At 54.7% G+C, this 26,925-nt stretch overlaps 9 protein-coding genes across 9 annotated transcripts; 5 read left to right on the plus strand and 4 right to left on the minus strand.

Annotated features, from left to right (window-relative positions):
- Positions 1–148: 148 nt before the first annotated feature.
- Positions 149–9,689, minus strand: JCM15063_005814 (uncharacterized protein; the record flags this gene model as incomplete). Its single annotated transcript, XM_076681221.1, has 13 exons — positions 149–337; positions 402–473; positions 538–714; positions 785–928; positions 992–1,289; positions 1,350–3,259; positions 3,319–3,516; positions 3,573–4,151; positions 4,217–4,432; positions 4,504–6,981; positions 7,050–9,248; positions 9,322–9,456; positions 9,540–9,689. The coding sequence occupies 13 exons, from the start codon at positions 9,687–9,689 to the stop codon at positions 149–151; spliced, it is 8,745 nt and encodes a 2,914-aa protein (XP_076531643.1).
- A 334-nt stretch (positions 9,690–10,023) lies between these two features.
- On the plus strand, positions 10,024–11,863 carry JCM15063_005815 (uncharacterized protein; the record flags this gene model as incomplete). Its single annotated transcript, XM_076681222.1, has 6 exons — positions 10,024–10,221; positions 10,303–10,374; positions 10,450–10,666; positions 10,758–10,828; positions 10,899–11,597; positions 11,696–11,863. The coding sequence occupies 6 exons, from the start codon at positions 10,024–10,026 to the stop codon at positions 11,861–11,863; spliced, it is 1,425 nt and encodes a 474-aa protein (XP_076531644.1).
- A 594-nt stretch (positions 11,864–12,457) lies between these two features.
- RPL28 (60S ribosomal protein uL15 RPL28) lies at positions 12,458–13,180 on the minus strand (the record flags this gene model as incomplete). The annotated part of the gene is made up of 3 exons (XM_076681223.1): positions 12,458–12,664; positions 12,733–12,867; positions 13,079–13,180. The coding sequence occupies 3 exons, from the start codon at positions 13,178–13,180 to the stop codon at positions 12,458–12,460; spliced, it is 444 nt and encodes a 147-aa protein (XP_076531645.1).
- A 767-nt stretch (positions 13,181–13,947) lies between these two features.
- On the plus strand, positions 13,948–14,495 carry RPB11 (DNA-directed RNA polymerase II core subunit RPB11; the record flags this gene model as incomplete). Its single annotated transcript, XM_076681224.1, has 3 exons — positions 13,948–14,000; positions 14,079–14,168; positions 14,246–14,495. The coding sequence occupies 3 exons, from the start codon at positions 13,948–13,950 to the stop codon at positions 14,493–14,495; spliced, it is 393 nt and encodes a 130-aa protein (XP_076531646.1).
- A 253-nt stretch (positions 14,496–14,748) lies between these two features.
- ETR1 (enoyl-[acyl-carrier-protein] reductase) lies at positions 14,749–16,520 on the minus strand (the record flags this gene model as incomplete). The annotated part of the gene is made up of 8 exons (XM_076681225.1): positions 14,749–14,977; positions 15,048–15,120; positions 15,195–15,409; positions 15,486–15,798; positions 15,881–15,904; positions 15,987–16,134; positions 16,203–16,216; positions 16,325–16,520. The coding sequence occupies 8 exons, from the start codon at positions 16,518–16,520 to the stop codon at positions 14,749–14,751; spliced, it is 1,212 nt and encodes a 403-aa protein (XP_076531647.1).
- Positions 16,521–17,618: 1,098 nt separating this feature from the next.
- Positions 17,619–20,007, plus strand: JCM15063_005819 (uncharacterized protein; the record flags this gene model as incomplete). The annotated part of the gene is made up of 8 exons (XM_076681226.1): positions 17,619–17,807; positions 17,883–17,980; positions 18,077–18,242; positions 18,309–18,339; positions 18,417–19,021; positions 19,098–19,265; positions 19,357–19,472; positions 19,599–20,007. The coding sequence occupies 8 exons, from the start codon at positions 17,619–17,621 to the stop codon at positions 20,005–20,007; spliced, it is 1,782 nt and encodes a 593-aa protein (XP_076531648.1).
- A 312-nt stretch (positions 20,008–20,319) lies between these two features.
- Positions 20,320–22,677, minus strand: JCM15063_005820 (tetratricopeptide repeat protein; the record flags this gene model as incomplete). Its single annotated transcript, XM_076681227.1, has 5 exons — positions 20,320–22,011; positions 22,087–22,137; positions 22,202–22,315; positions 22,381–22,512; positions 22,579–22,677. 5 exons carry the CDS (start codon positions 22,675–22,677, stop codon positions 20,320–20,322), a joined length of 2,088 nt encoding a protein of 695 aa, XP_076531649.1.
- A 278-nt stretch (positions 22,678–22,955) lies between these two features.
- JCM15063_005821 (arylamine N-acetyltransferase family protein) lies at positions 22,956–24,163 on the plus strand (the record flags this gene model as incomplete). The annotated part of the gene is made up of 3 exons (XM_076681228.1): positions 22,956–23,398; positions 23,479–23,559; positions 23,638–24,163. 3 exons carry the CDS (start codon positions 22,956–22,958, stop codon positions 24,161–24,163), a joined length of 1,050 nt encoding a protein of 349 aa, XP_076531650.1.
- A 631-nt stretch (positions 24,164–24,794) lies between these two features.
- On the plus strand, positions 24,795–26,195 carry ABF1 (DNA-binding protein ABF1; the record flags this gene model as incomplete). Its single annotated transcript, XM_076681229.1, has 3 exons — positions 24,795–25,673; positions 25,757–26,039; positions 26,113–26,195. The coding sequence occupies 3 exons, from the start codon at positions 24,795–24,797 to the stop codon at positions 26,193–26,195; spliced, it is 1,245 nt and encodes a 414-aa protein (XP_076531651.1).
- Between the last annotated feature and the right edge of the window lie 730 nt (positions 26,196–26,925).

Genomic DNA, 26,925 nt, shown 5'->3' on the forward strand with positions numbered 1-26,925 from the left:
AAAAACACAGGGTTTTGCATGAGGGGTGGTACAGAAAGCGAAAGATATCGATGGAAACACGGATGCCGATCACGGTGCGAGGTCGAATCCAGGAATGATCACGAAGGAAGGTATATAGACAGTAAAAGGGCGCCCTTGAGAATCCTGATTAGAACGGTTGCGCCCAATCATCTTCCTCGTTCTCCTCGGGCGCGATTGCCGGATGACCTGCGAGAATCTTCTCGACATTGCGATTGCGTAGAGGAGAATCGGAGAAGAGAGCGCGGATGAGCCGGACAATCTCCTGAGGTGAGAAGTCGACGAGATGACCGTGGTCAAACAAGAAGAGGATATCCGCCTGCGATCGCGTTGCGGTTTAATCAGGCCATGCCGACTTAAACAAATGTGGCGACCGGACTCACCATAGAAGCCTCGAGGAGTTCGCTTAAGAAGACGAACTTGAACCAGATCGGGACTTCCCGACCAACCGAAGTCTGTGCAGAGTCATAGAAACGATGAGCGTGGCGTGCTTCTCTTGACAGCGCTCCCAAGACTCACGTGACTGTCGTCAAAGAGACTCTCGAGTTCGTGCAACATTTTGCACAACCGATTGAGTCGAATCGATTCTTCCTCCGAGATGTCGGTTTGATCCTCAATCTCGTCGAGAACGCGCAGTAGGACTTCGTTGACCAGACCTCCGAGAGTGGTGTAGAGTGCGGTGGGAGTCATGACAGGCTATCGAGTTTAGACTTGGTCAGCATCTACGGCATTCATGCGAGAAATCTGCAAAGAGCAGGTAGCTCACCTTCCAGACTAGAGCAAGACGCTGCAGGGTGTGAGTGACCTGCTGCAGAGCACGTTCGCATGTCGCATAGCGCGAATCATCCGAAGTGCGCAGGAACCCGCTTGCTTCGTCCAGACTCTCCATCAGGGCAGCCCGTTGAATGGCCTACGATGTCAAAACGTCAGCAGCCGTTCCGGGCAAGGACAGGCTGTGGTAAAACAGACTCACGATTTGCTTGTGTCTGGTATCACGACCGAGTTGACGTGTGGCCTCGATCGCGATTTCGACTTCGCTCGCTTGGTCAGCCGCAATCTGCAACGCTTTGCCCGCGGTCCTCGATTTCCAGACGCGCTCGACCTCGCGACCGATCCAGTCGGCGTCGTTCGCGAACTGCATTCCGATCGCAGGGACGCTCGCAAGCAAGGTCGAATTGTGTACGGCGGCAGTCGCACGGTACAGTGAAAGGAGCGAAACGAAGGTTGCGAGGAGGGGGGCAGAGGCGGCAGCGAATTCAGGATGCTCGAACCTGTCAAGAATAAGGCGTAAGCGATAGACAAGGCTCACTTAGACTCGACTATGGGCTTACGAAGGTTCCGCCACGGTCAATGCCTCGACGAGCACTTCCTCTGCGATCCTGACGATTTCGCGCGATCGTCGCGAAACCAGCATCTTTTCCTTCTTGACTGGCGGAGCAGCTGCAACCGCTTCTGGATTGGTGACAGCTGCAGGCTCGGGTGTCGGATCGATTGCCTTTCCGAGAGTTGGAGGGTTCTGCTGTTGCGGCTCGTCTTCGCCGTCCCAGCCCCAACCGTCTGCTTCTGCCGAAGCATCCGAGACTGCGCGGGTATGCTCATGATCACCTTGAGCTTGCTGAGCATCCAGACTCCGCTCGGAACCCGGGAACGTCTGCACGTCCGCATTCGCGGTCGTTGCAGATTGGAGCGGCGAGGCAGATCGTTCACGTTGAGGTCCGGAATCGGTAGGCGGCGAAGGCGAACGTTCTTGGGTCGAGAGGCCGAAGGCGGACGCAGCTCCTACGGCAAGCGCAGAAACGGCTGACGCTGCCTCGAGGAGAGGCGCGGCAATCCCGGTCTCCCCTCCTTCCTGAACGTCTCCTGGTTTAGCTGAATCAGTCTGACCCAAAGGTGCAGGCGACGCTTCTCGCTCAGCGGACTCATCCCATCCCCAGCCCTCGTCCTCCTGGTTGTCTGGCGAAGGTTCGCGGAATTCTTGCTGGGCAATCTCGGGAACCTGCGCCTGCGCGTCTGTCTCGTGAGCTCGAGATGCCTGAGCTACGGTCTCGATGCTATCTTCAGCTGGTTGAGCCGAAGGCAGAGAAGCTGGTGACGATGGCTTGTTGTCATCGTCAAAGCTCGCCCATGAGGGATCCGAGGCCGCCGGTTTAGTGGCTTCCTCTTCAGATGTCTGCGGAATCGGAGTTAAAGCCTCGTTCGGCGTTGCCTGATCATCAATCTGCGTCGATTCCTCCAAGTCGAGATCCCATGGATCGTCCGCGGTGGCGTCGTCCTCGGTCTGAGGAAGAGGCGAGGCGGCTGTTGCTGGACTGGGGGAAGCAGATCGGGAAATGGCGTGTTCGGCTGCGTCAGGCCCTCGATCTTCCTCGTTGTGGGAGCTCTCGTCCCACGTGTATGGTTCGGCTGACGGTTCTGGGAGCGCCTCTGCAGGAATCGAGAACGTGTGCTCCTGGGGTCGAGTCATCGTCGCGGCGATGTTTACGTCTGCAGCCGATGTTGGCTCGACGACAGGTCGATCGTCAATGTGTTGCACGGTCGATTCGTCGTGAAGAATCGGGCGCTCGAGCTCGTGCTGTACTGCCGATTCCTCCTCAAGCGGAGTTTTGTGATCGTCAACGCCGAGGACCTCTGCACCTGCTCCTCCTTCTCCTTGTTCAGACTCGAAGCCCCATGCGTCCGCTTTGTCGATGACCTCGGGTGAAGACATGCTTCGCTCGCCATTCGTCGTGCCTGACGAGTTGCTCGACGACATTGGTTCAACGAGGACAGTGTCAGAGTGCGGAGGCGACAGAGGTGTATCGTCTACCGATGAGCGTCGAGACTGCTCCGCAGCATCCACAGGAGTCGGTTCAAACAGGGTGTTCTCGACAGGCAATTCTTGTTCTTCGCGTTGCGATGCCTGTTCGTCCGGTTTGAACGCTTCCTGACTGACGAGTCCCGAATTGACTGCCTCTTCTTCTTCAGCTTCGAGTCCCCATCCTGCCTCTTCATCTTCTCCGTCAGCAGCTTCGAGATCTAGTAAAGCGGCATCGTCGGCGGGCGCAGCGACAGGTTCTTCGACGGCCTCCTCCAGTGCATCGATGGCGATATGCGAGGACTCATCGAGGTCCGAATGAGGTAAAGGCGTTGGTAGGCTCGTCATTGGCGCTGGTGACCCATCTTCTTCGAGTCCAGCGGCTGAGACAGGGTCGTTCAAGAGCGGAGAGACCGGCTCGACAGGGAATGACACGTCCTCCAAAGTCTACGAGGAGAGTGCAAAGATCAGCATGTCATCCTATAGAGAGCAGAACTGTGATGTACTTCGGCTGGCGCGGTCAAAAGCGACTCGCTCGGTAGTGCCTCGACTGTCTCTTCGAGCTCGGAGGAGTCGGTAGGCTCGGCATCGGGAGATAGAGAGTCTGATGGCGCTTCTGCAGGGGTCGATGCCTCCGGACTTGCCGAGCGATCAAGTTCCGCATTCACGGGGCCATCCGAAGATCGGAACTCGGAGACAGACGGCTGCGTGGAAAGAATCAGCTCGCGTATTCGACAGACGCACAGACTGCGTAGCTCACCTCGTCCAGCACGTCGTCAGCTCCCGACTTCAAAGCTTCAGACACATTGACGGGCGAAGCGAGTTGCGTAGATGCGTCATTGGATCCGATGTCGGACCGAGGTGCATCCTCCTCAACCTCCTCTGGAGCTTCTGCTTCAACCCTGTCTTGCGGCTGATTGGGGTATTCTTGACCTTCGGCGAGCTCCAGAGCAGGAGTTGAGTTCGGCGGAACATCCTCCTCGTCGACGCGAGGCTCGGTCAGAGCGGAACTGTCAGAATTGATCGCATGTCCAGATTCGGCATCGTCGAGAGCAGGCGTTGCAGCCGGGACCACGGTCGATTCGTGGTTGAGATCAATTGGAGGTCCACCGACTTCGATAGAAGGCTCGTCGAATGTCGGTTCGTCGAGATCCCACCCGTCAGTTTCGTTGTGTCCTTCTTCCGCAGTCTCGAGTGCAGGAGTTGCCACCGGAGAATACGGCCGCTCGACTGGCTCTTCTTGTTCTTCGAGTCCCCAACCAGAACTTTCGATAGAGTATCCTTCTTCCGCATCGTCAAGAGCCGGGGTTTCAGTCGGGAGCTGTTCAGGGTCCTCAATCTATTCGGTCAAAAGTCAGGCGCATTCGCGAAACATTCGCAGAAGCAAAACAGCAGAGGACCTACGGTTGTATCGGGGACGGAGAGTTCAGGTTGGAACTCATTCACCACGACAGGTCCTTCTGGCAAAATCTCGGAAGTCGTCTCGACTGCCTGCTCGTCGTTGTCAACAGCGCTTTGTTCCGGAACGTCTTGATCTTTCAAGTCTTCAGAACGAGTGATGATCGTGCTTGACGCGGGATCCGCCAGGGCTTCTGCAGGAGAAGGTTGCTCAGACGTAGGCTGCAGAACAGTACAAGCTCCAGCGAGATCAGTAACAATTTCTTTCGAATAGAGCAGCTTCTCCGACAAACCTCGTTTAGGCTTGCAATGTCTTGAGGACGTTCTTGGTCTTCAGGAGGCGGTACGGAATCTCGAAGCTCGTGATTTGGCTCTTCTTCGACCACTTCAGACTCCTCTGGGGTCTCGCCGAATCCCCATTCGTCGACTTCTTCAGCCGAGGAAGGCGCAGGTTCCTGAGCCGTCTCAGACAACAGAGTTTCCTCCACAGGCGCGAGCTTCGATTGGAGGGATACAGGAGGCAAGACGTCCGAAGACACGACACCGACTTCGTGAACGACTTCGGGTTCCGGAGTCGCAAGTCGCGGTGCTTCATGGGCTGTCGGCGAAACTGGCGTCGCTTCAGGAGCTTCAGCAACGGCGGTCTGTTGCGCGACTTCTGCTCGTTCAGGTTGAGATGCTGCTTCTACTTCGACAGTCTCGGTCGCCTCTGCTGGTGCCGTCTCAGCTTCGTCAGCTGCAGGTGGTGACTCCGTTTCGAGTTCCTCGTCGAATCCCCAGGCGTCGTCTCCTTCTCCAGAATCGTCGTCCTCTTCTAGAGCAGGTTCGAGCTCCGGGTGCGAGACTGGAGGTGCGAGAGTCGAAGAGAACGAGTACGACGGTGGTCTTGATAGAGCCGAAGTTTGGGAAGTGATCGAGGAGATCGACGCAGAAGGCACGTGTCTCGCAGGCGAGGAATCGTAGACGGAGTGTCGAATTGGGGAAGTTGGAGGTGAGAAACTCTGTCGAACAGGTGACGTTACGGCCGCAGGTTTCGAAACAGTTGGTACCGGAGGAGGGTTGCGGAAGATCGGTGGGGAAGGTGTAGGGGGAGCAGGAGCGATCTCGTCGTCTCCGAATCCCCAGGCATCCTCTTCCTCTCCACCTTCCTCGAGTCCATTGTCATCCCCGAATCCCCAGTCATCACCGCTCTTCGAACCTTCGTCCTCGTCCATCTCTCCGAGATCGAGCGTCGCTCCTCCCCTCAATCTCATGACCCCAAACTCGATTTCCTCGTCCTTGTCTTCACTTTCGTCAGACTCTTCCGAGTCGTCAGAGTAGGCTCCGCCTCTCAATCTCATCGGCGCCTGTTGCTGCCCATACCCATACGAGTAGCGATCGTCAATTACTTCCTCCACTTCCTGTTGCGGTTGACCTGCCCATCCACTCTGCGGATAGTACTGTTGTTGCTGATGAGGAGGTGGCGGAGCGTATGACTGCTGATGTTGTTGTTGTGAGCCTCTCGAAGAAGGCCTGTACATGCCCTGCTGCGACTGCGACGAAGAACTCGAATTCGATCGTTGTTGACGTCCAGGAGGATCGGGAGTGAAGAAGGACGTTGAAGCGGGCGACACGTTCGAGTTCTTGTTGGATCCAAACAGGTCGGCTAGGAGAGGATCGTTTGCCGGAATGTAACTCGATCCCCCGGAAGCCGAGGCACTTGTCGGTACCGGGAATGAGGTGTACGGATTGACATGTGAAGGTGGTGGCGATACGAAGCGCTGCTGGATGTGATTCAGGATCGGACCGTCCTGGTGGTTGCGCGAAGGAGGTCGGGGCGAGATCACAGATCGCGGCACCGAGGTTCCAAACGGAGAGGTGATTGGGGGCGGTCCAGGCTGACGAGCGTACGGGGCCGGAGACGCTCGAGCCGGTTGGGTTGATGACGGCGGAGGCGAGAGAACAGTCTGCGGGCGCGACACCGGTCGGGCAGGGCCGCGGGGTGGCGGCGGTGCATAAGGACTTGTCGGCGAAGGTGCACTGGCGTGCTGGGGAGCAATAGCAGGAGACTGAGGCCGTAACTGCGACATTGGATTGGGAGACAATGATCCTTGCGATCGAGGTGGTGGCCGCATTTGGTTAGGCGAGATGCGCGGCGGAGGTGCAGTGACCGGAGACATGGTGGATCTCGGAGGTGGAGGTGCGGTAATCGGGTTCGCTCGTGGTGGCGGAGGCGCAGCATCGGATCGGGGCGGAGGCAGACTGTAATCTTGCGAATACGCTTCAGGAGCTTGGTACGCTGCTGGTGGAGGGGGAGGAACAGGAGGGGAGAACATCCGCGGCGGCTCCGGTTCAGGCGCGGGAGGCTGATACGGCTGGTATGAAGCTGGAGCATGAACGGAATGTTCGGGTGCGACCTCGGTTTGTCGGTGCTCGTAAGTCGTCTCATGAGGGGCGTGGGCGGGTTCTTCAACAGCGTATGGCGACTCATTGCTGGCATGATCCATCTGCAGAGGAGTGGCATCTTCGACTTGATACCCCTCTTGTTCACTTGGATACACCTGTTCCTGATGGGGTTGGTATAATTGCGGCTCCGATGACTCCTGTTCCTGATTGGAGTACCCGTACTGGTTCTGCGCAGCATAAGAGTCATAGGACGCCGAATTCTCCTCCGCCGGTAGTGAAGACTGGCCATAGAACTGTTGCTGCTGTGCCGAGTATTTCTCTTCCTCTTGCTCGTAAAAGTTTTCCGGTTCCACCTCTCTAGCGGGAGGTTGAGGTGTGGGTTCATACTAGAGACAGACAAGAGGTCAGTTCGTGAATACAAAGCTGGCGCTCGAGAGTCGGAAAGTGAGCTCACGTCTCCGAATTGGGGGGTCATCTCGAGTTCTCCCCTCTCCTCGTCATCCTCCTGCTTGACTTCCTGCTTGATCTCGTGCTCGACATCGGGTTCAATGATTTGGACCGCAATTGGCTGGAGTTCAGGTTCGAGAGACTCTTCCTTGATGAACGGCTTGACATCCTCTTCGCTAAACTCTTGTCGATGCTCTTGCTGCTGCTGCTCGAGGGCCTCGGCGGTCAAAGCGTTTCCGCCAAGGGTCTCTCCGATTTCGTGATCGAACCCAGTCCCAAACTCTTCTTCGACCTTGATCTGTGTCTCGTGGTCATTCAGGTCGTCTGCGTGTTCGTTCCTGGGTGGGATGAGCATCTCTACCCCTTGACCTCCGTTGTCGATATCCTTGATCTCTTCGAGAGGTTCAAACAGGTCTGAACCTTGTTGCGCAATGGCCCTCTGAGCTCTCTCGACAATTTCATGTTGTTCGTCGTCCGTGTCGGCATGCGTGAAACTAGCTGCTGAAGGAATCGAGATTGGTCTAGGGGACAAAATGGGAGTTCCATTGCCTTCTCGAATCGAAGTCTGGGATGCCGAACGCAAGTGTCGAGTTTGTTGTTGAACTTCAAGAGATTGAGAAGTGGCGATTGGAGGTACGTTCGGAGTTGCGAGGAGCATGTCGTCCCCTTGGAACATGGGTGGAGGACTAGGACTCGAAGGCGGTAGAATGGGTTTCGTGATCTTGGCCGCTCCCAATTTGAGTTTTTTGCCTCCTCTCGCAACTGCCGCAGGCGGTGCCGCCAGTTGAAACGGTTCCTCCTTTTGCAGAATCTCGACCGCTGGAGCAGCAGGAGGAGGTGGAGGTGGTGGTGGCGTGACGGCTCTGACAGGTCGAGGTGCCAAAGCTTCTTCCAACGTCATTTCCCTCTTGGCGCCTCTCGGTACCGTCTCGAGTTCAGTTCTCCTCTTCTCAACCTGCTTCCCACTCCTAGTCTCTTTCAAAGATGTACTGGTGGACAGCACGTTGTCGTCGTCGTCGAGTTGATCGAGTCCGAGTTCGAGTCCCCTCAAGAGTCCTTCCATCTCTTCCTCTTCCCTCACTTCAACCTCGACCATTTCTCCTCCATCGGTTTGACCCCAGTCCCACCGTTGTACCTGAGTTCTGACTCTCGCGAGCGCTCGTTCTCCCAACTTGCGCGCAAAGTGATGAGGCAACCCTTTCGCCCACGTCGACACGATGTGAGATTCTTCCAATGCGGACCCGGCTGATCCGGTCGGAGGCAGGAACGCGAACAAGTCGACAGACGGTAGGAACTCGGATTCGAAGATCGTCGAGCGTTGTAAAAGCGCGATGTATTCGGCGAGGTGAGTCGTGATTGAAGGGAGGGAAGGGACGAGGTGCGACGAGATGAGGTACGATTGGATCGACGGGGTGAGAGACGAAGTTAGGATCGACGTGAACCTCGATGCAGGCGAGAAGAGTGACGAGTGCGAAGTGAAGAATGTCAAGAATCGGCTCAGATCCGAAATCGGATCGTGGTCGGCGTGAGAAGATGTCGACGGAACAAGCGTGACAATGTAACGTTGCTCTTCAGGCGATTCCGAATACTCGAACGCAAGCTTCTGCACTTTGCGCCTCTCTTCAGGATCATCGTCGTCGCTCCATGTTCGAGTGCCGTTCGCGTCGAGGAAAGGAGCGACAAAGTTTCGCAGAACTTGTTTCGCGACCCTCTGCACGAGTGACTCGACTTTCGATGGGTTCCCCGTCACTGCTGCAAAATCTTCCAATGCGTGCAACACTTCCTGGACTCCAATATCGGGTTTAGTTGCTTCTCGCGAGGACCTCAAGCGTGCTTGCATCGTCAGGCGGTGCCGAGTTGCAGGATCTGCAGCGGCAAAGTCGAACGCCGATTCGAACGTGTTCTCGAGACTAGATTCGAACCGGGTCTGCTCGTCGTGGTGCCACTTGACAAACTGTTTCCAAGTCGGAGTTTGCTCGATCCAGTCGGGAGCTCCTTGCTCGAGGGCCTGAATCGCTCGTTTCAGATGGTCGAGGCCGTCCGGATACAGGTGACCTGAAGTGATCGACGTTGAGAATTGCGAAATGGTCGTGTGCAACGAAACGAGCGCCGAGAGCAGGAGGACCGATTCGCGCGATTCAGCATGAGATGTGAGGAGGGATTGGTGCGATTCGAGGTGAGATACGAGCGGGGGCAAGAAAGCGTCCTAGCACGGTAGCATCGAACATGAATCAGCTCGAAAGCGATGGGAGAGAGCGCGCGAGAGAGAGCAGCGTTACGGGTCCATCGAGTTCGAGTTCGAGAGCAGCGAGTTGTTCCTGTTCTTGCTGCAGCTTGACGAGGACCTGGTGCCCTTGATCGAGCTGGTCGTTCAAAGTGGTCCATTCACGCTTGATCAAGTCGAGGGTCTCGTCCTGCGAGGAGAAGAGCGTTGTTCGTCACCCCACCCTCGACAGAACCGCACTCGGGCTCAGACACGGCGAAGAGAGGAGCTCACGTTGACGCTGTCGAGCTCTTGTTGGATCCGGTCATGCACCGCAGCAGCCGGGCCTCGAGGAGCTGGGCCTGCGAGCTGAGCCGAAAGCGACGACGCTCCGATCGAGCCGAGGAACGCATCGAGTTCGAACGGCGCATCCACGAGAGACATCACCTAGGCTCGCGATCCACCACTGACGGCGTCTGGTCGTAAAAAGTCGAACGTGTATGCGAGTGAGGGAGAGACTGCGCGCGATGTGCACTCGAGCACTTTCGATTGCCTCCGCGGACTCTGTCCTCGACTGCTCAAATATTGCTGCATATCAGACTCGCTGTAGTCAAATCCAACTGCAGTCAGAGGTCAGAATCTTGTTCCCGCAAAGTCTGAGTATAAGGCTCCTGCCGGGTGCTCCGCTTCGTCCGTTCCGAATGTTCCGCGTCGTTCAACTTGTAGTCTCTCTCTCCTTGCTCGCCTCTCCCGACTACATTTGAGCCTCGCAAACCTCATGTCGGATCGATTACTCGCCGTGACGTCCTCTTCGGTGTGGTTCCCCGACGCGACGAGTGGTACCCCCGCAACGCTTATCGTTTCCCTCTCGAACGGCACCATCGTCGACATTCACCCTCGCAAACTCGGTAGTGATCAGCTCGACACTCCAGTCGACGAGTACATCGACCTAGGAGACAAATGGATCCTCCCTGGCGTCAGTTCTGTTCCCTCTTTGTCTACTTCCCGAGTCCTCATGAAGCTGTGCTGACATGAATGCATGTCACATGCTATATAGCTCGTCGATTGTCATGTACACTTGAATGAACCTGGCAGAACTGAATGGGAAGGATTTCGAACTGGTACCATTGTGAGTTTCTTTCACAGAAGGGGGATTCATACCCGAAACCTCTGATTGATGCTGTCTCTCTCGAGTTCGCTTTAGGCAGCCGTTTCAGGAGGAGTGACGACTCTGATCGACATGCCTCTCAATGCGATTCCTCCAACCACGACTGTCGAAAACCTCAACCTCAAGATCCGAGCGGCGTCACAGAACCAATGTTTCGTCGATGTCGGGTTTTGGGGAGGGGTCATTCCGGGCAACGAACGCGATTTGAAACCTCTTGTCGAAGCGGGAGTGAAAGGGTTCAAGAGTTTCCTCTGTGAGTCCCAAGGAAGAAAAATCAACACTTTTGATTGTCGACGACTTCCGTCGAGGAACCGACCTGATCTAGGAGAATTGGGGTCCGCTAGGTGAGAGTGGCGTCGAAGAATTCCCAAAAGTCAACGAAGAACAAGTCTTGATCGCTATGCAACAACTCGAGGTAAGAGAGAGCACGGACAAATCTTTCATTGGTTCCCGAATCCAGCCCCCGATGGTTCTTGCGAAAACAGGAAGCCAAATCGTTGTTCCTCTTTCATGCCGAACTTGAACAAGCACACGAGCTTGCGAATTCTCCTCACGATCACGCTACTACTCCCACTACTCGAGACCCATCTCACTATTCGACCTTCCTCGCTTCACGTCCTTCCTCGTTCGAAGACAGTGCGATCGACTTGATCTTGCGTTGCGCACAACAACACCCTTCCCTGCGTACACACATCGTACACCTCTCGGCCTCTTCAGCTCTTGAAACGTTACGCCACGCTCGACAACAACTTGGGTTACCGATCACGGTCGAAACCTGTTTCCACTACTTGACCCTCTCTTCGAACGACATTCAAGCAGGTCAAACGTTGTTCAAATGTTGTCCCCCGATTCGAAACGACGAGAATCGAGAACGGTTGTGGCAAGGGTTGATTGATGGCACGATCGATTTCGTCGTTTCGGATCACAGTCCGTGTACGGTCGAACTGAAACATCTCGAACGTGGAGATTTCTTGACTGCGTGGGGAGGGATCGGAGGGTTGGGACTTGGGTTGAGTTTGATGTGGACTGAAAGTCAACATCGAGATCAAGTCGGCATGAAGGACATTTTGAACTGGTGTTGTTCGAGACCGGCGAACCAGGTTGGGTTGAAAGGGAAGAAAGGTGAATTGAGTGTCGGTGCAGATGCCGATTTCGTCGTGTTTGATCCCAACACGAGATTCACGGTCAGTCTTCAAACCAACCCAATTCTTTTTTTCTTGTTGACAAGTCTGTTTGATGCTGACACTGGTTCGGGTTTTTTTGGGAACGACTTACTGTTCAGGTCGAGAAGAGTTCGTTAAGGTTCAAGAACAAAGCGAGTCCTTACGAAGGGATGAAGTTGAGAGGAACCGTCGAACAGACGTGGTTGAGAGGGCTGAAAGTATGGGACGTTTCAGTCGAAGGAGGACTCGTTCGCAAGGACCATGCGACTGGACAATTGTTGCTGTAAAAAACCAAAACAATTCGAATCAGAAAACTCGTTATGCAGTGCAATATGCTTTCTTGGAATTCCCTCCATGAAAGGCTCGACTGATTTGCGTACGGGGAGGGTCGAACGATGTGCCTCTCAACCCAATGCTCGATCGTGACCTCGGGTGCAGGTAAAACTTCTCCCGTTCATGTACTGGTTGCGGAAAAGCGGGCTCGAGCGGCGCTTGATCTTGCTACGATGCATCTCGTCACCACTTGTATCTGTCTAGGCGAAAATGATTCGCGCTCTTCATAAGAGGGAGACAATCGTACAGATTGGAGAAGGCGCAAAAACAGGGTCGGCGAAGCAAGAAAGAGGTCAAGTCGAATGAACCAGATCAGAACGAACGATACGCGAGCGAGCCAGAAACGGAACCCAAGCGCCCAAGCCAGGGTTACGAGACGATGAAGAGACGACCAATTCTCTCTTTCTCACAGGTGGACGAATGACCCATAAGTCCTATCTGATCCAGCAATCGTTTCAAACATTCGAAAGCGAGATCTAGACGCTTTCTGGGTTTTGTTATTTTGTTGCTTGCGCTTCCCTGAACAAAAAGGAATCGAAAAGGGACGTTTAGGCAACAATGGTAACGACACCACCGTTCTCCTTGATCTTGGCCTCGGCGCGACGCGAGACGTAGCGAGCCTTGACGATGATGGGGTAGGCGGGGAGACGGCCCTTGGCGAGGACCTTGCCGTAACCGTGGGCGAGGCAGTCGACAACGGGGACGACGGTCGACGAGGCCGAGAGACCCTCGCGTTGCTCAGCAGGGATGAGCGACTAGAAAGGGGGGGGGGTGTCAGACAATCAGCTTCGCACGCTGGATCGATCGACGAGAGACAGCGTACGGCGATCTTGTCCACGTTGATGACAGGGCGCCACATGGCAGCCTTGTTCTGGTGGAAGTGACGCATACCGACCTTTCCGAAGTATCCAGGGTGGTACTTGTCGAAGTTGGTGCGGTGGTGGTGTTGACCACCAGCCTGAGCAGCGAGGAAGGGTGCGCGGGCGGGCGGTTCAGCTACACCGAGTATCGCAAACACGAGCGGTCACAGGTTCCGCCCCCTTTCGGATTTTTCATACTGGGGCAGAACCTCTCTCTCTCTGCGCGCGTCTCGCTCTCAACCGGCAACCGCGCGCAGAGAGAGGACGACTACACGGGAGGTGAAAACGCTAGCGAGATGCGAAACTTACGAGACCACGACCTCCCGGATGTTTGCGGTGCTTGCCAACACGTCCGTGACCGGCAGAAACGTGACCGCGGTGCTTGCGGGTCTTGCTGAATCGGGTAGGCATCTGTGCGGACAGAGGACCGAGTCAGGATGTTGCTGTCCTTTTCAACGCTTCACGCTGAGGTCGAGCGACGGCACGCGAGCGGGACACAGCCAGTCGCTGCGTGTGGTCGGGGGATGGGCAAGATCGAGCGAGGCGGCACGAGGTACTGACCTTGTAGTTAGCGAGACGGCTCCAAGGAGAAAAGAGAAGGGCAGCGACGGGCGCGCTGGACTTTTGCTCGCCGAGAATTTCTCGCGCCCGCTTTGCAAAGTTCGCTCTCCCAGCTCGATTCCCTCGCTTTCCCCTCTGCCACTGTCTCTCCCACCCTTTCGCCCTTGTTCGACTGTCGCCGTTCGCCTTGCTCGCGCCTGCTTGTTGTCGACTCTGCCGGAAGAGCTGTTCTCAACTCGACCGCCTCTCGCTCGCTCCACGTCGTGCCCACTCTTCCCTCTCGTGAGTCACCCTCTCCTCCGTGCCTCTCTCGCTGTCGCCTCGCCTCGCCTCGCCTCTCGCGACCACATGTGATGAAAACCAAATGTTATATTTCAATCTGTCAATCCCCGTAGTCCTGCCTCTCCTCCGGGAGAGGATATTAAAGTGGTTCATTGACGAAGACCCATTGCTACTTTCTGATCCTCCGCCCCTTTCTCTCGCGCGACAAACCAAGTCTGGCTTGACTCGAGGAACACGACGAGCTGACTCTGATCTGTTTCCCAGTCGACAGCTTGTCCTACGTCGCTCCTGGCTCCCTTGCTCTCTTGAACCCCCCTTGGTAGTCTCTCTTCAGCATGAACGCTCCTAGTAGATACGAGATGTTCGTCTTGGCGGATGGCGAGCCAAAGTGAGCCAAGCTTCTCTTCAATGCAAAATTAAAAAGATTACCAACCTGCTTCGCATTGTTGTGTTCGGCGATCTGTAGAGTGACCGTAGAGGAAGACACCAAGATCCCAAACGCAGCGACTCTGACGATCAACAAGGAAGATCACACTCTCGCCAACATGCTCCGATCGTCCGTCTCTGCTTTGCTCCCTTCGATGCTCCCACCTTTTTCGGAAAGCTGACTTGCGCGCAAGATCTGTCAAACAGACAATTGCTGTTGTTCCCTTATGTTCAATTCGCAGGGTACAAAGTCCCTCACCCCCTCGAATCAAGAGTCGTGCTCAAACTTCAAACAGATGGCACTCAAACTCCGATCCAAGCCGTGCAGAACGCGATCGGAGCGTTGACCTTGTTGTTGGGGAAAGCGAAAGCTCAGTTCAGCCAAGAGTTGATCAAATCGAGAGCGATGGATGGAGTCGACGATGGCTTCCAAGGTGGAGAAGGAGGGTTCTACTGAGCCACGAAGGGTGTTCTTTCTTTCTTTCCCGTCTGTGTCTACTCTTTTTCGGTTTCGGCTGTTTATTCCCAGCACCCTTTCGTGTCGTTGTTGTTGTATATTGACAAAATGAACAAAAAGAAATTGCCGAGAATCCTTCTACACCAAGACGGGTTACACACAGCTTTGCGACATCTCGTCTCGTTCCATTCCCCCCAGAAGTGAGCAAAGTAAGAAACTCGAACCCGGTTTGTTGTTAAACCCCTTGTAATGTTCATTCTTGCCAATGGAGCAAAACTTTTTTCCCACTCCTACCTTGTTCAAGTTCTTGCATGACTTGACTGACACCCGTTTCAACTTGTTCGTCCGTTCCTTCCAACACGACCACCTTCGTATCGGGTTCTTTGAGTTTCCCTTGTGACACGAGCGACGCGAGGTACGACATCATGGTGATTCTGGACTCTGGGTTCTCTTTCGACCAATTCGACAACCAGAATCCAGTACTGTATAACGAGAACGTAGTGTCAGTATGATTTCTCTCTCTCTCGATGATCTTTTTGAAAGGGAACGAACGAGGTGAGCTTTTTAAAGATGAAAAGACTTGGAGGAATCGCTAGTGCAGTCTTTGCCATGCCTCCATACGTGACTTTTGCCCTCCGAAGAATTTATTGTCAGTTGCTAGGAACGTAGTGTGGTGGATTAGACAAAGGATCTGTTTACCTAGTTGACCTCCAACTCCCAACAGTTTTGCCATCTCGGTCGTTTCCTTGCCTCCGACGCAGTTCAATCCGAGCAAGAGTTCTCCGTCTTGTTCGGCGACCCATTCTTTGATCTTGGAACGAGCGTTCACTTCACGCGAAAGGAACTCTTCGTAAGTCAACACGTGATCGGCACCGAGGTTTCGCAGGTCTTGTTTGAGATTGTCAATGTCCGGTCTGGAAAATCAAGATGGAAAATGGTAAATACGGCGGAAATAGACAGAGGAAAGGTGGTTGGGGTCAAGTGACTGACCTGTCTCGAACGAGGTTGATGGTTCCGATGCCCCATTCTTTCGCAATCTGAATCACGGCTTGACCCACTGCAGAGTTTGCTCCGTTCTGAATCACCCATTGTTTCTTCTTCTTCTCCTGCTTTCCATCTTTGCGTTCTCCGTGAGTAGCCATGGGTTGTTCACGAGGATTCAGGGGGACGAAATCTGTCAACATGCGGTACGCGGTCGGAGGGTTGATCGCCAGAGTTGCCGATTGTCGATGCGTCAAAGAGTGTTCTTTCGGTAACGGGATCAGCGAGGTGTAATGAAGGTTGGCGTGTGAAGCCCAGGTGCCTAACATCGAACCACAGGAGGCAACTAATCAGCATGGCTTTTATTTTCCTCTTATTTGACTTGCCCTTGAAGACGAGCTAACCTTGCTGTGCGGAACCCATCACGACTGAAATATCATCGGAAACCAATGAACAAGCATTCAGTTTGTAGGCACGTCATTTCGAAGCGAAAAAGCGGTTTTGTTGTACCTTTGTCCCCAATCTTGAATTTCGTCTCGACCGTTCCATCCTCGACGAATCCTTCGATAGTCCCAACGCCTTCGTTGCCCATGATACTGATTCCTCCGAGATCTTGTCGTACCGCTGGTTTCGAAGGGTAGACGCCTTGAATGACATTCTGAAGATCAATGAATCTCGGTGAGCTGCATGGCGCAGGATGTACACGTCGAAGACACGATGACGTACGATATCGGCCGGATCTTTACAGGCGATAGGAGAGAGGGAGAAGCGAGAGAAAGCGGGTCAGGGATTCACTCGCAAGTTGGCGTCCAGACACAAGAGGAGGTTCGAATGGTTTTCGACTCAACTGATTGCACCAAGCTCGAACCTGAGCCTGACTTGACCTTGTTCAAGTTTCGCGAGTCGATACCTACGCGATTGAAGCACTTTGGTCGGATCTCCATGTTCGGTGAACACGATCGCTCGCGCTTCTACCGCCGAGGTCGTACCGGCCAACGAAGGTCGAGTTGCGTTGAACAGTCGTGCGCAGGTCGAGCGGACCATGATGGTTTGAGGTTTCGGAAGGGATCGATCTCGGAAAAGGATGACCGTACGGCAAATCGGGATGAATATTACCGCGGCCGGCAAACGCGCGCCGAGTTGTCCGAGGCTTATTCGGCTGTAAGTCTCTCTCTCGGCTTCCTCTCTCTGTCTCCTGGGCACCATCCGACAGCCTGCATGATAGATGCGGTCCCAAGATTCTGTCGAAATTCGAAATTCCACACAGTCTTTGCGTAACAACTTACAAGTCATCCGATACCGCAGTGACGGACTTGAACAATCATTGAGGCGGTCTGCATGGTGCGGTCCAATCCTAGACTCGGCGAAGCATCATACTGCTCTGTCCCAGCCGGAAACGTCTAGCTCTCCCGAGATAGAACAAGCGAGCGAGGCAGAGAGAGCCAAGAAACAGCGCTTGGTCCGCGAAACTCATGCGGGTCTTCCCTGATGATGCTCAAACGTGCTCGACTGGCTCTCCTCCGCTTCGCTGTCTCGCTCCTTCTTACGATACACTTCGACCCCTCGAGTTCCTCGAGCTCCAAAGACTTGGCGCCTTTGAGCTAGGCGTACAAACTGTGGCTGCCCAAAAAGCATTTCTGTCTCGATCGAAGCGTTGCGGCTCGCTACGTACGGTTTGCGGGCTCGCTGATTTCCTCAATGGCCAAGGCGGGGTGGCACACAAGAGATCAGATGAGATCAGACATCGGAATTTGTGCCCTTCTTCCCGTTCGAGCAACAAGATAAAGCCGCATCTGCATGGAAACAAGGATACTGTAGAGATCCCCACGAGTAAAGTGAAAGACAGACATGGAACGTGAGCTCGGAGTCGATCGCAAACAGTTTTCCGGGGTAACGGGGTAAAATAAAATAAGTGCCAAGCACGAGTTGATGCATGCGGTGATTCAGAATTCTGTCTCGCCATTCTCGCATCTCGGCAATCCCTTCGCCCGAACTACCGCCGACTCAACCCTCTCTCGCGAATTTGAGCACTGTCACGTCAGCTTGGCGAAGACTACGGCCTCGAGCAGGCATCTCGATATCGATTATCCTTCAACTTTGTGAACGCGCGATCGAAAGAGCGGTCCACTTTCCCACGCGGTCATGTCAGGTTTCGGAGTGGGCGGAGGGGGTAAGCGGCCTCCAGGGATCCCCGAGGATCAGACAACTTCGGCGTTCTATGAACCGTTCTACATCAAGAGTGCCGCAACGAGACAACCTCCGCTCGTCTCGAAACGGTCGGCCAGTCCGGGCATCCTGAGCAAGATGGGTCTCGCACAACCTAGCTTACAGGTGAGTCCATGCTACTGAATGACTGGAGGCGCGTCTACGCGGTGTGCGCTGACTCGCGAGTCTCGTCGGCTACAGATCTCGCTCGCGCAAGATGTCTTTTTCCTGCATCCTGCACCCGAGGGCGTGCCCACCTACGACGAGATTATCGCAGGTACTGTGACGCTGTGGCTACCGTGAGGGCTCATTCTTCTTGAACCGCCGCGGGCAGGGCCAAGAGGATCCGTTTGGCTCAACCGACCCCCACTAATGACCTCGTTCGTGCTGTTCAGGAAACCTCGCACGCTCAAACACTTTACAGTCCGACTTCGCGGACTGTACGATATCGGTTGGAACGACTCGACCCCGTACGAGAGCGGAATCTGTCTCGAAAAGACGGTCTCGCTTTGTCAAGAAGGTACCGAAGTGTCGCTCGAGAAGGGAGAACATACGTTCGAGGTAATCTCTCAATTCGCCCAGCTTTTCTGCGTCAGCTCTTCCTGACCCCATCGACTCGTTTCGCAGTTCATCCTGATTGTACCATCATTTGCCGCATGTCAGTCTTGCTTTATATTGCTTCTCTGCCCTGCGACCAGCTCACTCACTCACGCATTCATACATTCACTTGATCAGGCTATGAACGGTGTCAGTACGGACGAGTGCGCCACTCGATCACAGCGAAAGCGAAAGGACTTGGCAACATCGGTGGCGATATCATCAGTCCCGAATACCCCGTATTCCTGATCACGAATCCGGGCCTCGCGCACGAGTCGAGACCTCCGCCCCCACTGCACCTCAAGTTCGAGGGGGCGCTTGAAGAACTCGGACCGTACTCGATGGGTCTCCAGAGTCAGCACGTCATGGTCGGAGGCCTGTTGCTCTTTCGACTTTCGCTGCTGTTCCCACCTCAGGGGATTATGATCTATTCGATCAAAGTCAAGATCATCCAGAAGTTTCACCTGCAATCTCCGACCAACAAAGCGCACGAATCAGTTCCACCACCTCACTCGCAAACGATCTTCATCCTCGACTCGGCCCACCCACCCAATTTTGCCAAGGTCAAGGAAGACAACCTTGGAGCGAGGAGCGGTTCTGCAACTCCCAAAGTTGGACCGCTGAAGGTACTGAGAAAGGACGAGATGTGGAAGATTCACCACCTGGCGAGGCTCCCCAACGACAACCACATTCGACCTTCAACTCACGAGGGCACAAAGTCACCGATCAGTGTCACCCACAGTGTAAGCGATCCAGCTCAATATCCTCTTCTCGACTAGCACGTCATTTTTGCTGAGGTGATACCGCAACAACCGACAGATCCAGATGGAACTCACGTTCAGGAGGCTGACAGAGGAGGAAGAGAACCCACCTTCGATCGACGAGGCTTTGACAATACCGAAAAAGGGCAAAGATCGAGATCGAGACAAAGAGAAGGAACCGGAACGGAGAAAAGTCGTCATGTCGAAACCCCTCGACATTTTTTCCGCAAGTCCCTCTCATCCCAAGGACTGCCTACGAGGGGTCCGAGAACTCGCCAGGGATCTAACGCTACTCGCTTGTTCCAAACGATTTACAGTGCTGTTGCTTCCTCGATTCTCTCACGCTCCCAGTGTATAGCTTGATGGACCCGAACCCGACACCGTTGGATGCCGAACTCGTCTTGCCGTGCGTATGCGGAATGCAACTCAAACAGCAAGTCTCCTCTCTCTCTCTCTCTTTCTACCAGAACTCTGTTGGTGCCTACTCTACCCGTGCGATTTCGATTCTAACACCTCGGGAACTTCGGTTTTTTCCCCTCTCGTCTCGTGGGTTTTGCAGGTTAATCGACAGTCACGCAACTGCACTCTTGATCGAAGGAGACGACGACGCTTCGATCGAGTACATTGCGAGGCCGAAACGAGACGAAGACGGATCTTCGCAGCCTCCGACCCCCACTGAGGAACGAGGTCGACCTTCTTACAGGACTGGACAGCGAGATAATGGAGCGGCAGCAGCTCCCACCTCGAATGGCAGTACCAGTGGCAGTGGTAGCGGTAGTACGGGAGGTGGTGGTGGAGGAGGAGGAGGAGGGTTCTTTCGAAACAATTCGACAGGAGATCGATTGTTTGCCATGTCGGGATGGAGGAGTCCAAGTACGAGTCTGACTCGAGGTCGAGGCAGTAATTCGGGAACAACGACTCCAACAGAATCTCGGGCTGGATCGAGGTCTGCATCTCGCAATCGCTAGAAGTCGTAAGGGACAAACCGGGGGGGGAAGGGGGGAGGGTTGTTTGGTTTGTTCGTTCTCTCATCTCGGGACAGACGCAGATTGGCAGTCAAAAGTTGTTTTCACTTTGGGGTTGTATGATTTTTACTCTCTTCGTTTTTTTTGTTAACTTCGTTTGTGCCCCTGTTTTGTCATTTTTCCCGTCCTATCCAGTACGAGTCTAAGGCCACCCAATTCGAGAGTCATTTGACAAGAGAAGGGGATTTTTTCCACTTTTGCTGTCGCAATAGAATGTATAGATACTTCTTCGAGCAGCCCTTCCCTCGGGAGTATTCAGATTGCTCGGTCCCATCGACCTCGTCTCCGATCTGCAGGATCGATGAATTGAAATTTGACGACTCCTGGGTTCGTGTGTTTCTTCAACCACTCGATCGCGACCGATTCGAGCTTGTCACACCCTTCGAGTCTCAACTCGGTCATCAACGACCTTGTAGAACGCGTCTCTCTTTCTGATCCCTCACTTCGACGTGTAGAGTTGATTACGGTCGTGTCGGCTGTCGAAGAGGGTGGCATTCGAGCGAGGACGAGTTCCATGATGGGTCTCCCCGTCACAAACGCGTTCCCAACGACCGCGAGTTTGTCAAGGTTGGGACTCTTGACGATCAAATCTCGAATCGTGTCATCTTTCGTCCACAACGTGTGAGAAATGTTGAGACTCTTGAGGGATTCGAGGTTTGGCAACACGAGTGCCGATTCTCTAGGACCCGTTGTCGTTGAAGCCAAATTGAGCACTTCGAGTACAGGAGCTGATCTCGAATCAAACAGGGCGAGGTGTCGAGTCGAGAGGGAACTGAACGAGAGGTCCAACGAGACGAGGTGACGAAACTCGAGATTGAGCGTGATGGCATGGTTCAGGAACCGTGCTGGAAGGTACTTGGCGCCACCAATCCTCAAATCTTCAACTCGAGCCCAACTCGAAGACAAGTCGGGTACAGGTAATTCGAGCGTATTCGTTTCGCCGTAGATCACCGCGTGGTATTTGGTCAAGTTGGGACACGACAAGAGTTCCCAAATGATTGATCCTCCGATCAAGTCGAGTTCGAGAGATTCGAGGTTTGGGAACGATTCGAGGCGACAACTTGAATCGGCAACGATGACGGATCCCGTTACCCCGAGTGCCCGCGCGTTCGTCGCTACCACCGGTGGCGGTTCGGGCGAGGATCCGATCGGGATGGTAGTCGAAGATTCGTCGTCGCCGTCGTCCTGAACCCGAGACATGCTCGTCGAGCGTAGGAACGGTGCTCGGAGATTCGAAACAAAGTTCGAAGTCGTGTTGCCCCAAATGTGAAACGATTCGAGTCGAGGAAAAGCGAGGTAGATGTTGGTCAAATCAAATGCGGGGTAACATCTGCCACCGGTGCAGATGCTGAGAGATTCGAGCGAATCCTTCGAGTGGGTGTGGAGGAATACGAGCAGTTCGGTCGCGATTGCGGCTTCGCGTTCGTTCGAGACGGTCGTCCGACTACCGTCGACGAAAGACAGGACGACTTGCCGCAGGGTCGAAGTGCCGCCCGAATCGCGCAAAGTGTCGAGAATTGAAGTGAAGGCCGGCGACGGGAGATCTTGAGCGGCAGTCAACACAATCCTTTGTAGCCCCAATCTCGTTGTCGAACCATCTATACTACACCGTACGATCGGCGCAAGTTTCAAGTTGCTCCTTTTGGCTAGGGAAGATGCGTCGTCAACCTGTCCGAGCGCTCTTTGGAGGTAGATCCTCGTCTTCTTCTCGGCATTCTTGACGTTGATGACCCCGTCGAGCTGAAGGGTTTGCCACAGCTGAGGAGAGCCTCGGATGATTCGACGCCACGTCCGCGAGACGCGCATCATCGCTGCGAGTGGGTTCAGTCGAGGCGGCCGGGATCGAGGAATTTCGTTCATCGAGTACCGACTCGCATGAGGAGGTGCAGCAACGAGCGAGACGATCTCGAGGAAGATTTCAATCGGCAAGTTTGAGAACGGGCAGAACTGTTGGAGAGAGGCCTTGGGGGTCAGATATCATGAGCGCGAGCGTATAGTACAAATTTCGAGCTAGAGACATACTTGGGCTTGAGCGCGCGCTCTCTCGAGCAGCTCGAGCTCATGATTCAGATCCTGCAGCAGCAAGGTGGCAGGGTGAGCTCGGCTGGAAAGGTGGAGACGAATTAGGGAGACGGACGGCGATCGCTTTCTCGTCGTTGGCTGCGACCTGGTCCAGTCCTTGCCGAAGGATTTTCTCTGCGTTGGCAAGCTTTTTCGCTTGCGTGAGCAATTTTGCGGCTCTCAGATAGCCCTGGTCACGTGCGATCAAGGTTAATTTGAGGGGTCCGACAAGGCGTAGTTTCGGGAACAACGGACTCTGGACGAGTGAGGCAGGTATTTGACGACCTGTCTCGCGTCGAGCAGGGCAGGCTGCAGCGTGCCGAGCTTGTCGTACGCGCTGGCTCTCGCATCATAGTACTTTGGGTTGCTCGGCTCGAGTTCGATTGCCTGGTGTAGTGCAATGCAGGAGGTCAGCTCGACAGATTTGAAAACGTCGATCGGTGGTAGACTCACGCGCGAGAGGAGTGCGACGGCTGTGTCGTACGAAGCTGCCTTGTACGCGCGGATCGCCTGCGAGTACAGACCCTGCGAATCGGATCCTGGTGGAGGCATTCCTCGCGGACCTCACCTACGTACTGTCGGCGGCTGGACAGTTGACAGGGCGACAAGTGGAGGTTTTGTTAAAGGCACGGAGGTGGGGCCGACGGAGCACAGGTGAAACATGGACAACGTTGATCTGCAGACAGCTAAACAGCAAGCACAGCCTACGCACTCTCGCCGACTTTCACTGTCACCTGCTTGCCTGCCTTCGACCCGAGCGACCTCGGAGTCAACACGGGTCTTTGAAGCAATTGAGCCGCTGCGCCGAAAGAATCACCTTGGGACCTGCTATGACGGAGAACACGGCATCGATCTGGCCCGCACCTGGCACATCTGGCAAGCTGGGTCGACAAGACACACTTGCATACCTCGCGAGGATCAACCTCGAGCCCGAAGTTGCCGACGCAAAGCCATCGCTCGAACTCCTCACCAAGATCCAAACCGCCCATTTGCTCGCCGTCCCATTCGAGTCGACGAGCGTGCATGTCAGAGACTGGTCCGACGACGACGCCGACATCGTCCTCGGCCAGGGCGAGATCGTTCCCCTCGAGCAGCGCGGATTCAGACACATCGTCGACCTTCGCCGCGGAGGCTACTGCTTTTTGCTCAATGGCACCTTCCCCTGTCTCTTGCGAGCCCTTGGGTTCACCGTCAGCGAGTGTCTCGGCAGAGTCAACCTCATCCGCAAGGAACCCGACATTCATGGCGTAGACTGGAGCGGGCTCAGTCATCAGTGCTTTGCTTCTTCTCTATCGTCTTCAGGCCCGCCCGTTCCTGACCTGCAATCGTCTTCTCCCTTCGTCGATACTTTAGTATCTTGATTGTCGACTGGCCCGCCTCGGACGGCGACCGCTATCTCTGCGATGTCGGCTTCGGCAGCGGACCCACCTCGCCGTGAGCGCCTCCCAGCCGGATGCACGCACTTCGCGTCGTGCGTGTTCTGACTCAATTCAAACGTGAGTCGGTTAACAGGATGTCGATACGGCACGGAACCATCGTGTCGTCAATCCCAGCGACAGACGAGTACCAGCTTCAGCCGCACAATTATCTGCCGTACGTCGCACCCGGGATCTTGCTTGATGAAGCGCCCACCACTTGGGTACTTTCGCGCCGGGCGTTCTCGCACGACTCGACTCGCGAAAACCCGAAAAGAGTTTGGATCCCACAGTACGCGTTTTCGCTCGTTTCGACCTCGCATCGCGATGTCCGCGCGATGAATCACTTCCAGTCGACGTCATCCGATTCAGTCTTCTACAACTTGTTCATCGCGACTCGGCTGCACGCGAACGGACAGCGCACGACCCTCGTCTATCACGATGGCAGCGTCGATGACCAAGGGAAACGTGCCGCGAAGTTGATCCAAACTCAGCTCATCAGCGCCCATGAGAACGATCGAGTACTCTCCACGCGGTACGTCGCGATGAAGGTAGGGCCAGTTCGGACCACGCTCGAACAGGAGTTTGGCATGTGTTTCCCTAAAGATTATGCTGGAAATTGAGGGGAACGCGCAAGGAGGAACGGACGACCGCACGCAAGAGAGACAGCGCTCGTCTCCTTGGATAAACACACTCATTAGCCGTTGAGCCGGTTCATATATTTCGCATTTTCCGCCAGAATGTCTCTTCTCTCAATTCTGCGCTGCGCGACTGTGCAGGAAATCAAAAGTGTCCTGCACGCCATTAGGCGATCGAATGAGCTCGACCTCGCGGAATACTGGATTCGCGACTCGAGACGCGTCCCGGCGCGCACGCGGCCCCTCGCATCCTGCGCTGTACGGGATTTTGCGCGATCCGCAACCAGTGAACATCGCTGCGTCCAAGTATGTAGGAGAAGCGCTATGCGCCTTGGCATCGTTCGTTCGTCGCCTCGTCGTTGAGGCCCCTCGCCTCAAGTCGGAGCGGCTACAAAAAGCTCGAAAGCAAAGCTGCTCCTTCTCTCCTTTTCCTTCATTCTCATCCGCTTCTCTCCCTCTCCCTCACCGGCTCTCTCTCGACTCTCTCCTGGCCTGCTTCCAACTACTACACTCGTTACACACCACACTCTTTCCAACGCAAATCCCCCTACTCGCCCTCGTCGCGCTTCGACCTCTTCGTCCGCTTAAATCTCCTTCGAACAAAGTCAAACGCAAGATGATCTCGAACGTCCTTTGCCTCACCCTCCTCGTTGCCGGAGCTGTCGCTCAACCGACAACAGTCGCTGCCGATCGACACCACAAGTCGCACTCGATCGCAAACAAGGATACGCCTCCTACGACGCCCAAGTCTCCCACGTTCGGTCGCAGCGCCCCTCTCCGTCGTTCGACCGGTCTCGACGCTCTTGGATCTCCCAACTCGGTCAACTCGATCAACAACAACCTCCTCTCGATCCCGATCCTGTCCAACATTGCGGGTGACAACTCGAACTCGCACGGACTCCTCGACCTCCGAGAACGCGATGGACTCCTCGACGACCTCGATCTGAACCTCCTTGGCGACTCTTCCGAGAACCACCAAACGACTACCAACATTGTCGGCGACCGCAACCAAGTTCTCACCGTTGCTCAAAAGCGCGCCCTCCTTGACCTTCGCGAACGTGGTCTCCTCGACGGACTCGATGACCTCGACCTCAACGTCCTCGGTGACTACACCGAGAACCACCAGACGACGACCAACGTCGCTGGCAACAACAACGACGTGACGACCCTCTCGCACAAGCGCGCCCTCCTCGACCTCGGCAACGTCAACGTCCTCGGACACCAATCCGAGTCGACCACGACGACGACGAACGTTCAGGGCAACGGCAACAACGTCAACGTCAACTCGCTCAACAACAACCGCAACTCGAACATTGACAACAGCAACGATGGGTACTCGGGCCGAGCAGTCTCCCGGGTGCAGCGAGTCCACTACGATGACGACGAGGACGACTTTGTCTGCACGGGCGGATCGAACCGAGGCCGCTCGGGAGGACAACGCAACGTCAAGGCCCACCCTACCCACACCCACCGTGCCGTCAAGCAGCGCAAGGAGGTGAGCATTCCCTTGCTTTTTTCTTTTTCTTTCTCTTGAGCTTCTTTGACCTCCGGACTGACGCTGTGTGTCCTACTTTCCAGGCTTACCGCAGCAAGGTTGCCAAGCAAGCGACTTCGACCTGGAAGCCTACTCACCGCGCGACCAACAACTACGTCGCTGCGTGCCCGACCCAGACCGTCACCAAGTGGAACACCAAGTGGAACCAAGCCGCGACCTCGACCGTCACCCGCTGGAACCAAGCTGCCGCGACGACCGTCACCAAGTGGAACGACGCTGCTACCGTCACCAAGTGGAACGACGCCGCCACTGTCACCAAGACGGTCACTCGCAACGTCTACGTTGCCTCTCCCACTCCTACCCGAGGTACGTTTTCCCTTCGTGCTCATTCCCATCTCATACATCGTGCAATCTCCTGACTTGTTACATACTTTTGTAGCTCCCCTCCTCGACCTCGACCTCGATGCCAAGGTTGCTAGGATCGCGACTGCTGCCGCAGACCTCAAGATTCTCCGAGACTGAACGCCCAAACGAAATCCCCAAACTCGCACAAAATCCTATCTTAACTTATGGTCAGCGCTCCTATTACCTCAAAAAGTCTCTTCATAATTCTCGCTGACCCTTACTCTTGCATGTCTCAGATTCCTCGTTTGCGCATTCGTCTCTCGTTCCTTTAGAATCGTTGTTCCCCTCTCCATTGATCTCCTCCGGCAGGACTCTGTTTCGCGTTCTTTGATCTCTTGTCTTCCTTGGCATCTTCCCCTCCTCGAGTCCGATCTTGGTCGTCTTTGTTGACCGAACTTGATCCTCCTCGTTCTCTGTATCTCTTTCCAATCTCGATTATTCATCCTCGTGTTTCCACTCGTGTTTTTTTTTTGCAGACACTCGCTCGCAAATCATTTCTATTTATCACATCTAGGTGTGCTCTGAGCGAAAAATTTGGTCTAGCGACTCGAGAGTGTTTCTTTTCGTTTCTTTCCCTCTTCGAAGCCTCCCTGCTGCGAGAGTATCCGAATAGTCGAGTGGAAAACCATACCGAGTCCGAGCGCAGTGACTTTGCTTCTTTCTCGTTTTCCCGTTTCTGGAATACCGTACTCATCAAACCTCGGGGGAACAGGGAAACCGGGATAGCGCAAAAAGAATCTTTTCCGGGTGGATCTCAAAAGAAAAAGCGTACAAAGTTATTGCACTTGCAGGGGGATCTAAATTGTGATATCAATAAGCTATTTGTGACAGCTGAATCGATACAAAC

This window comes from Sporobolomyces koalae (assembly GCF_050403365.1).
Source record: "Sporobolomyces koalae JCM15063 DNA, S_koalae_JCM15063T_v1_ctg60, whole genome shotgun sequence".
NCBI lineage: Eukaryota > Fungi > Basidiomycota > Microbotryomycetes > Sporidiobolales > Sporidiobolaceae > Sporobolomyces > Sporobolomyces koalae.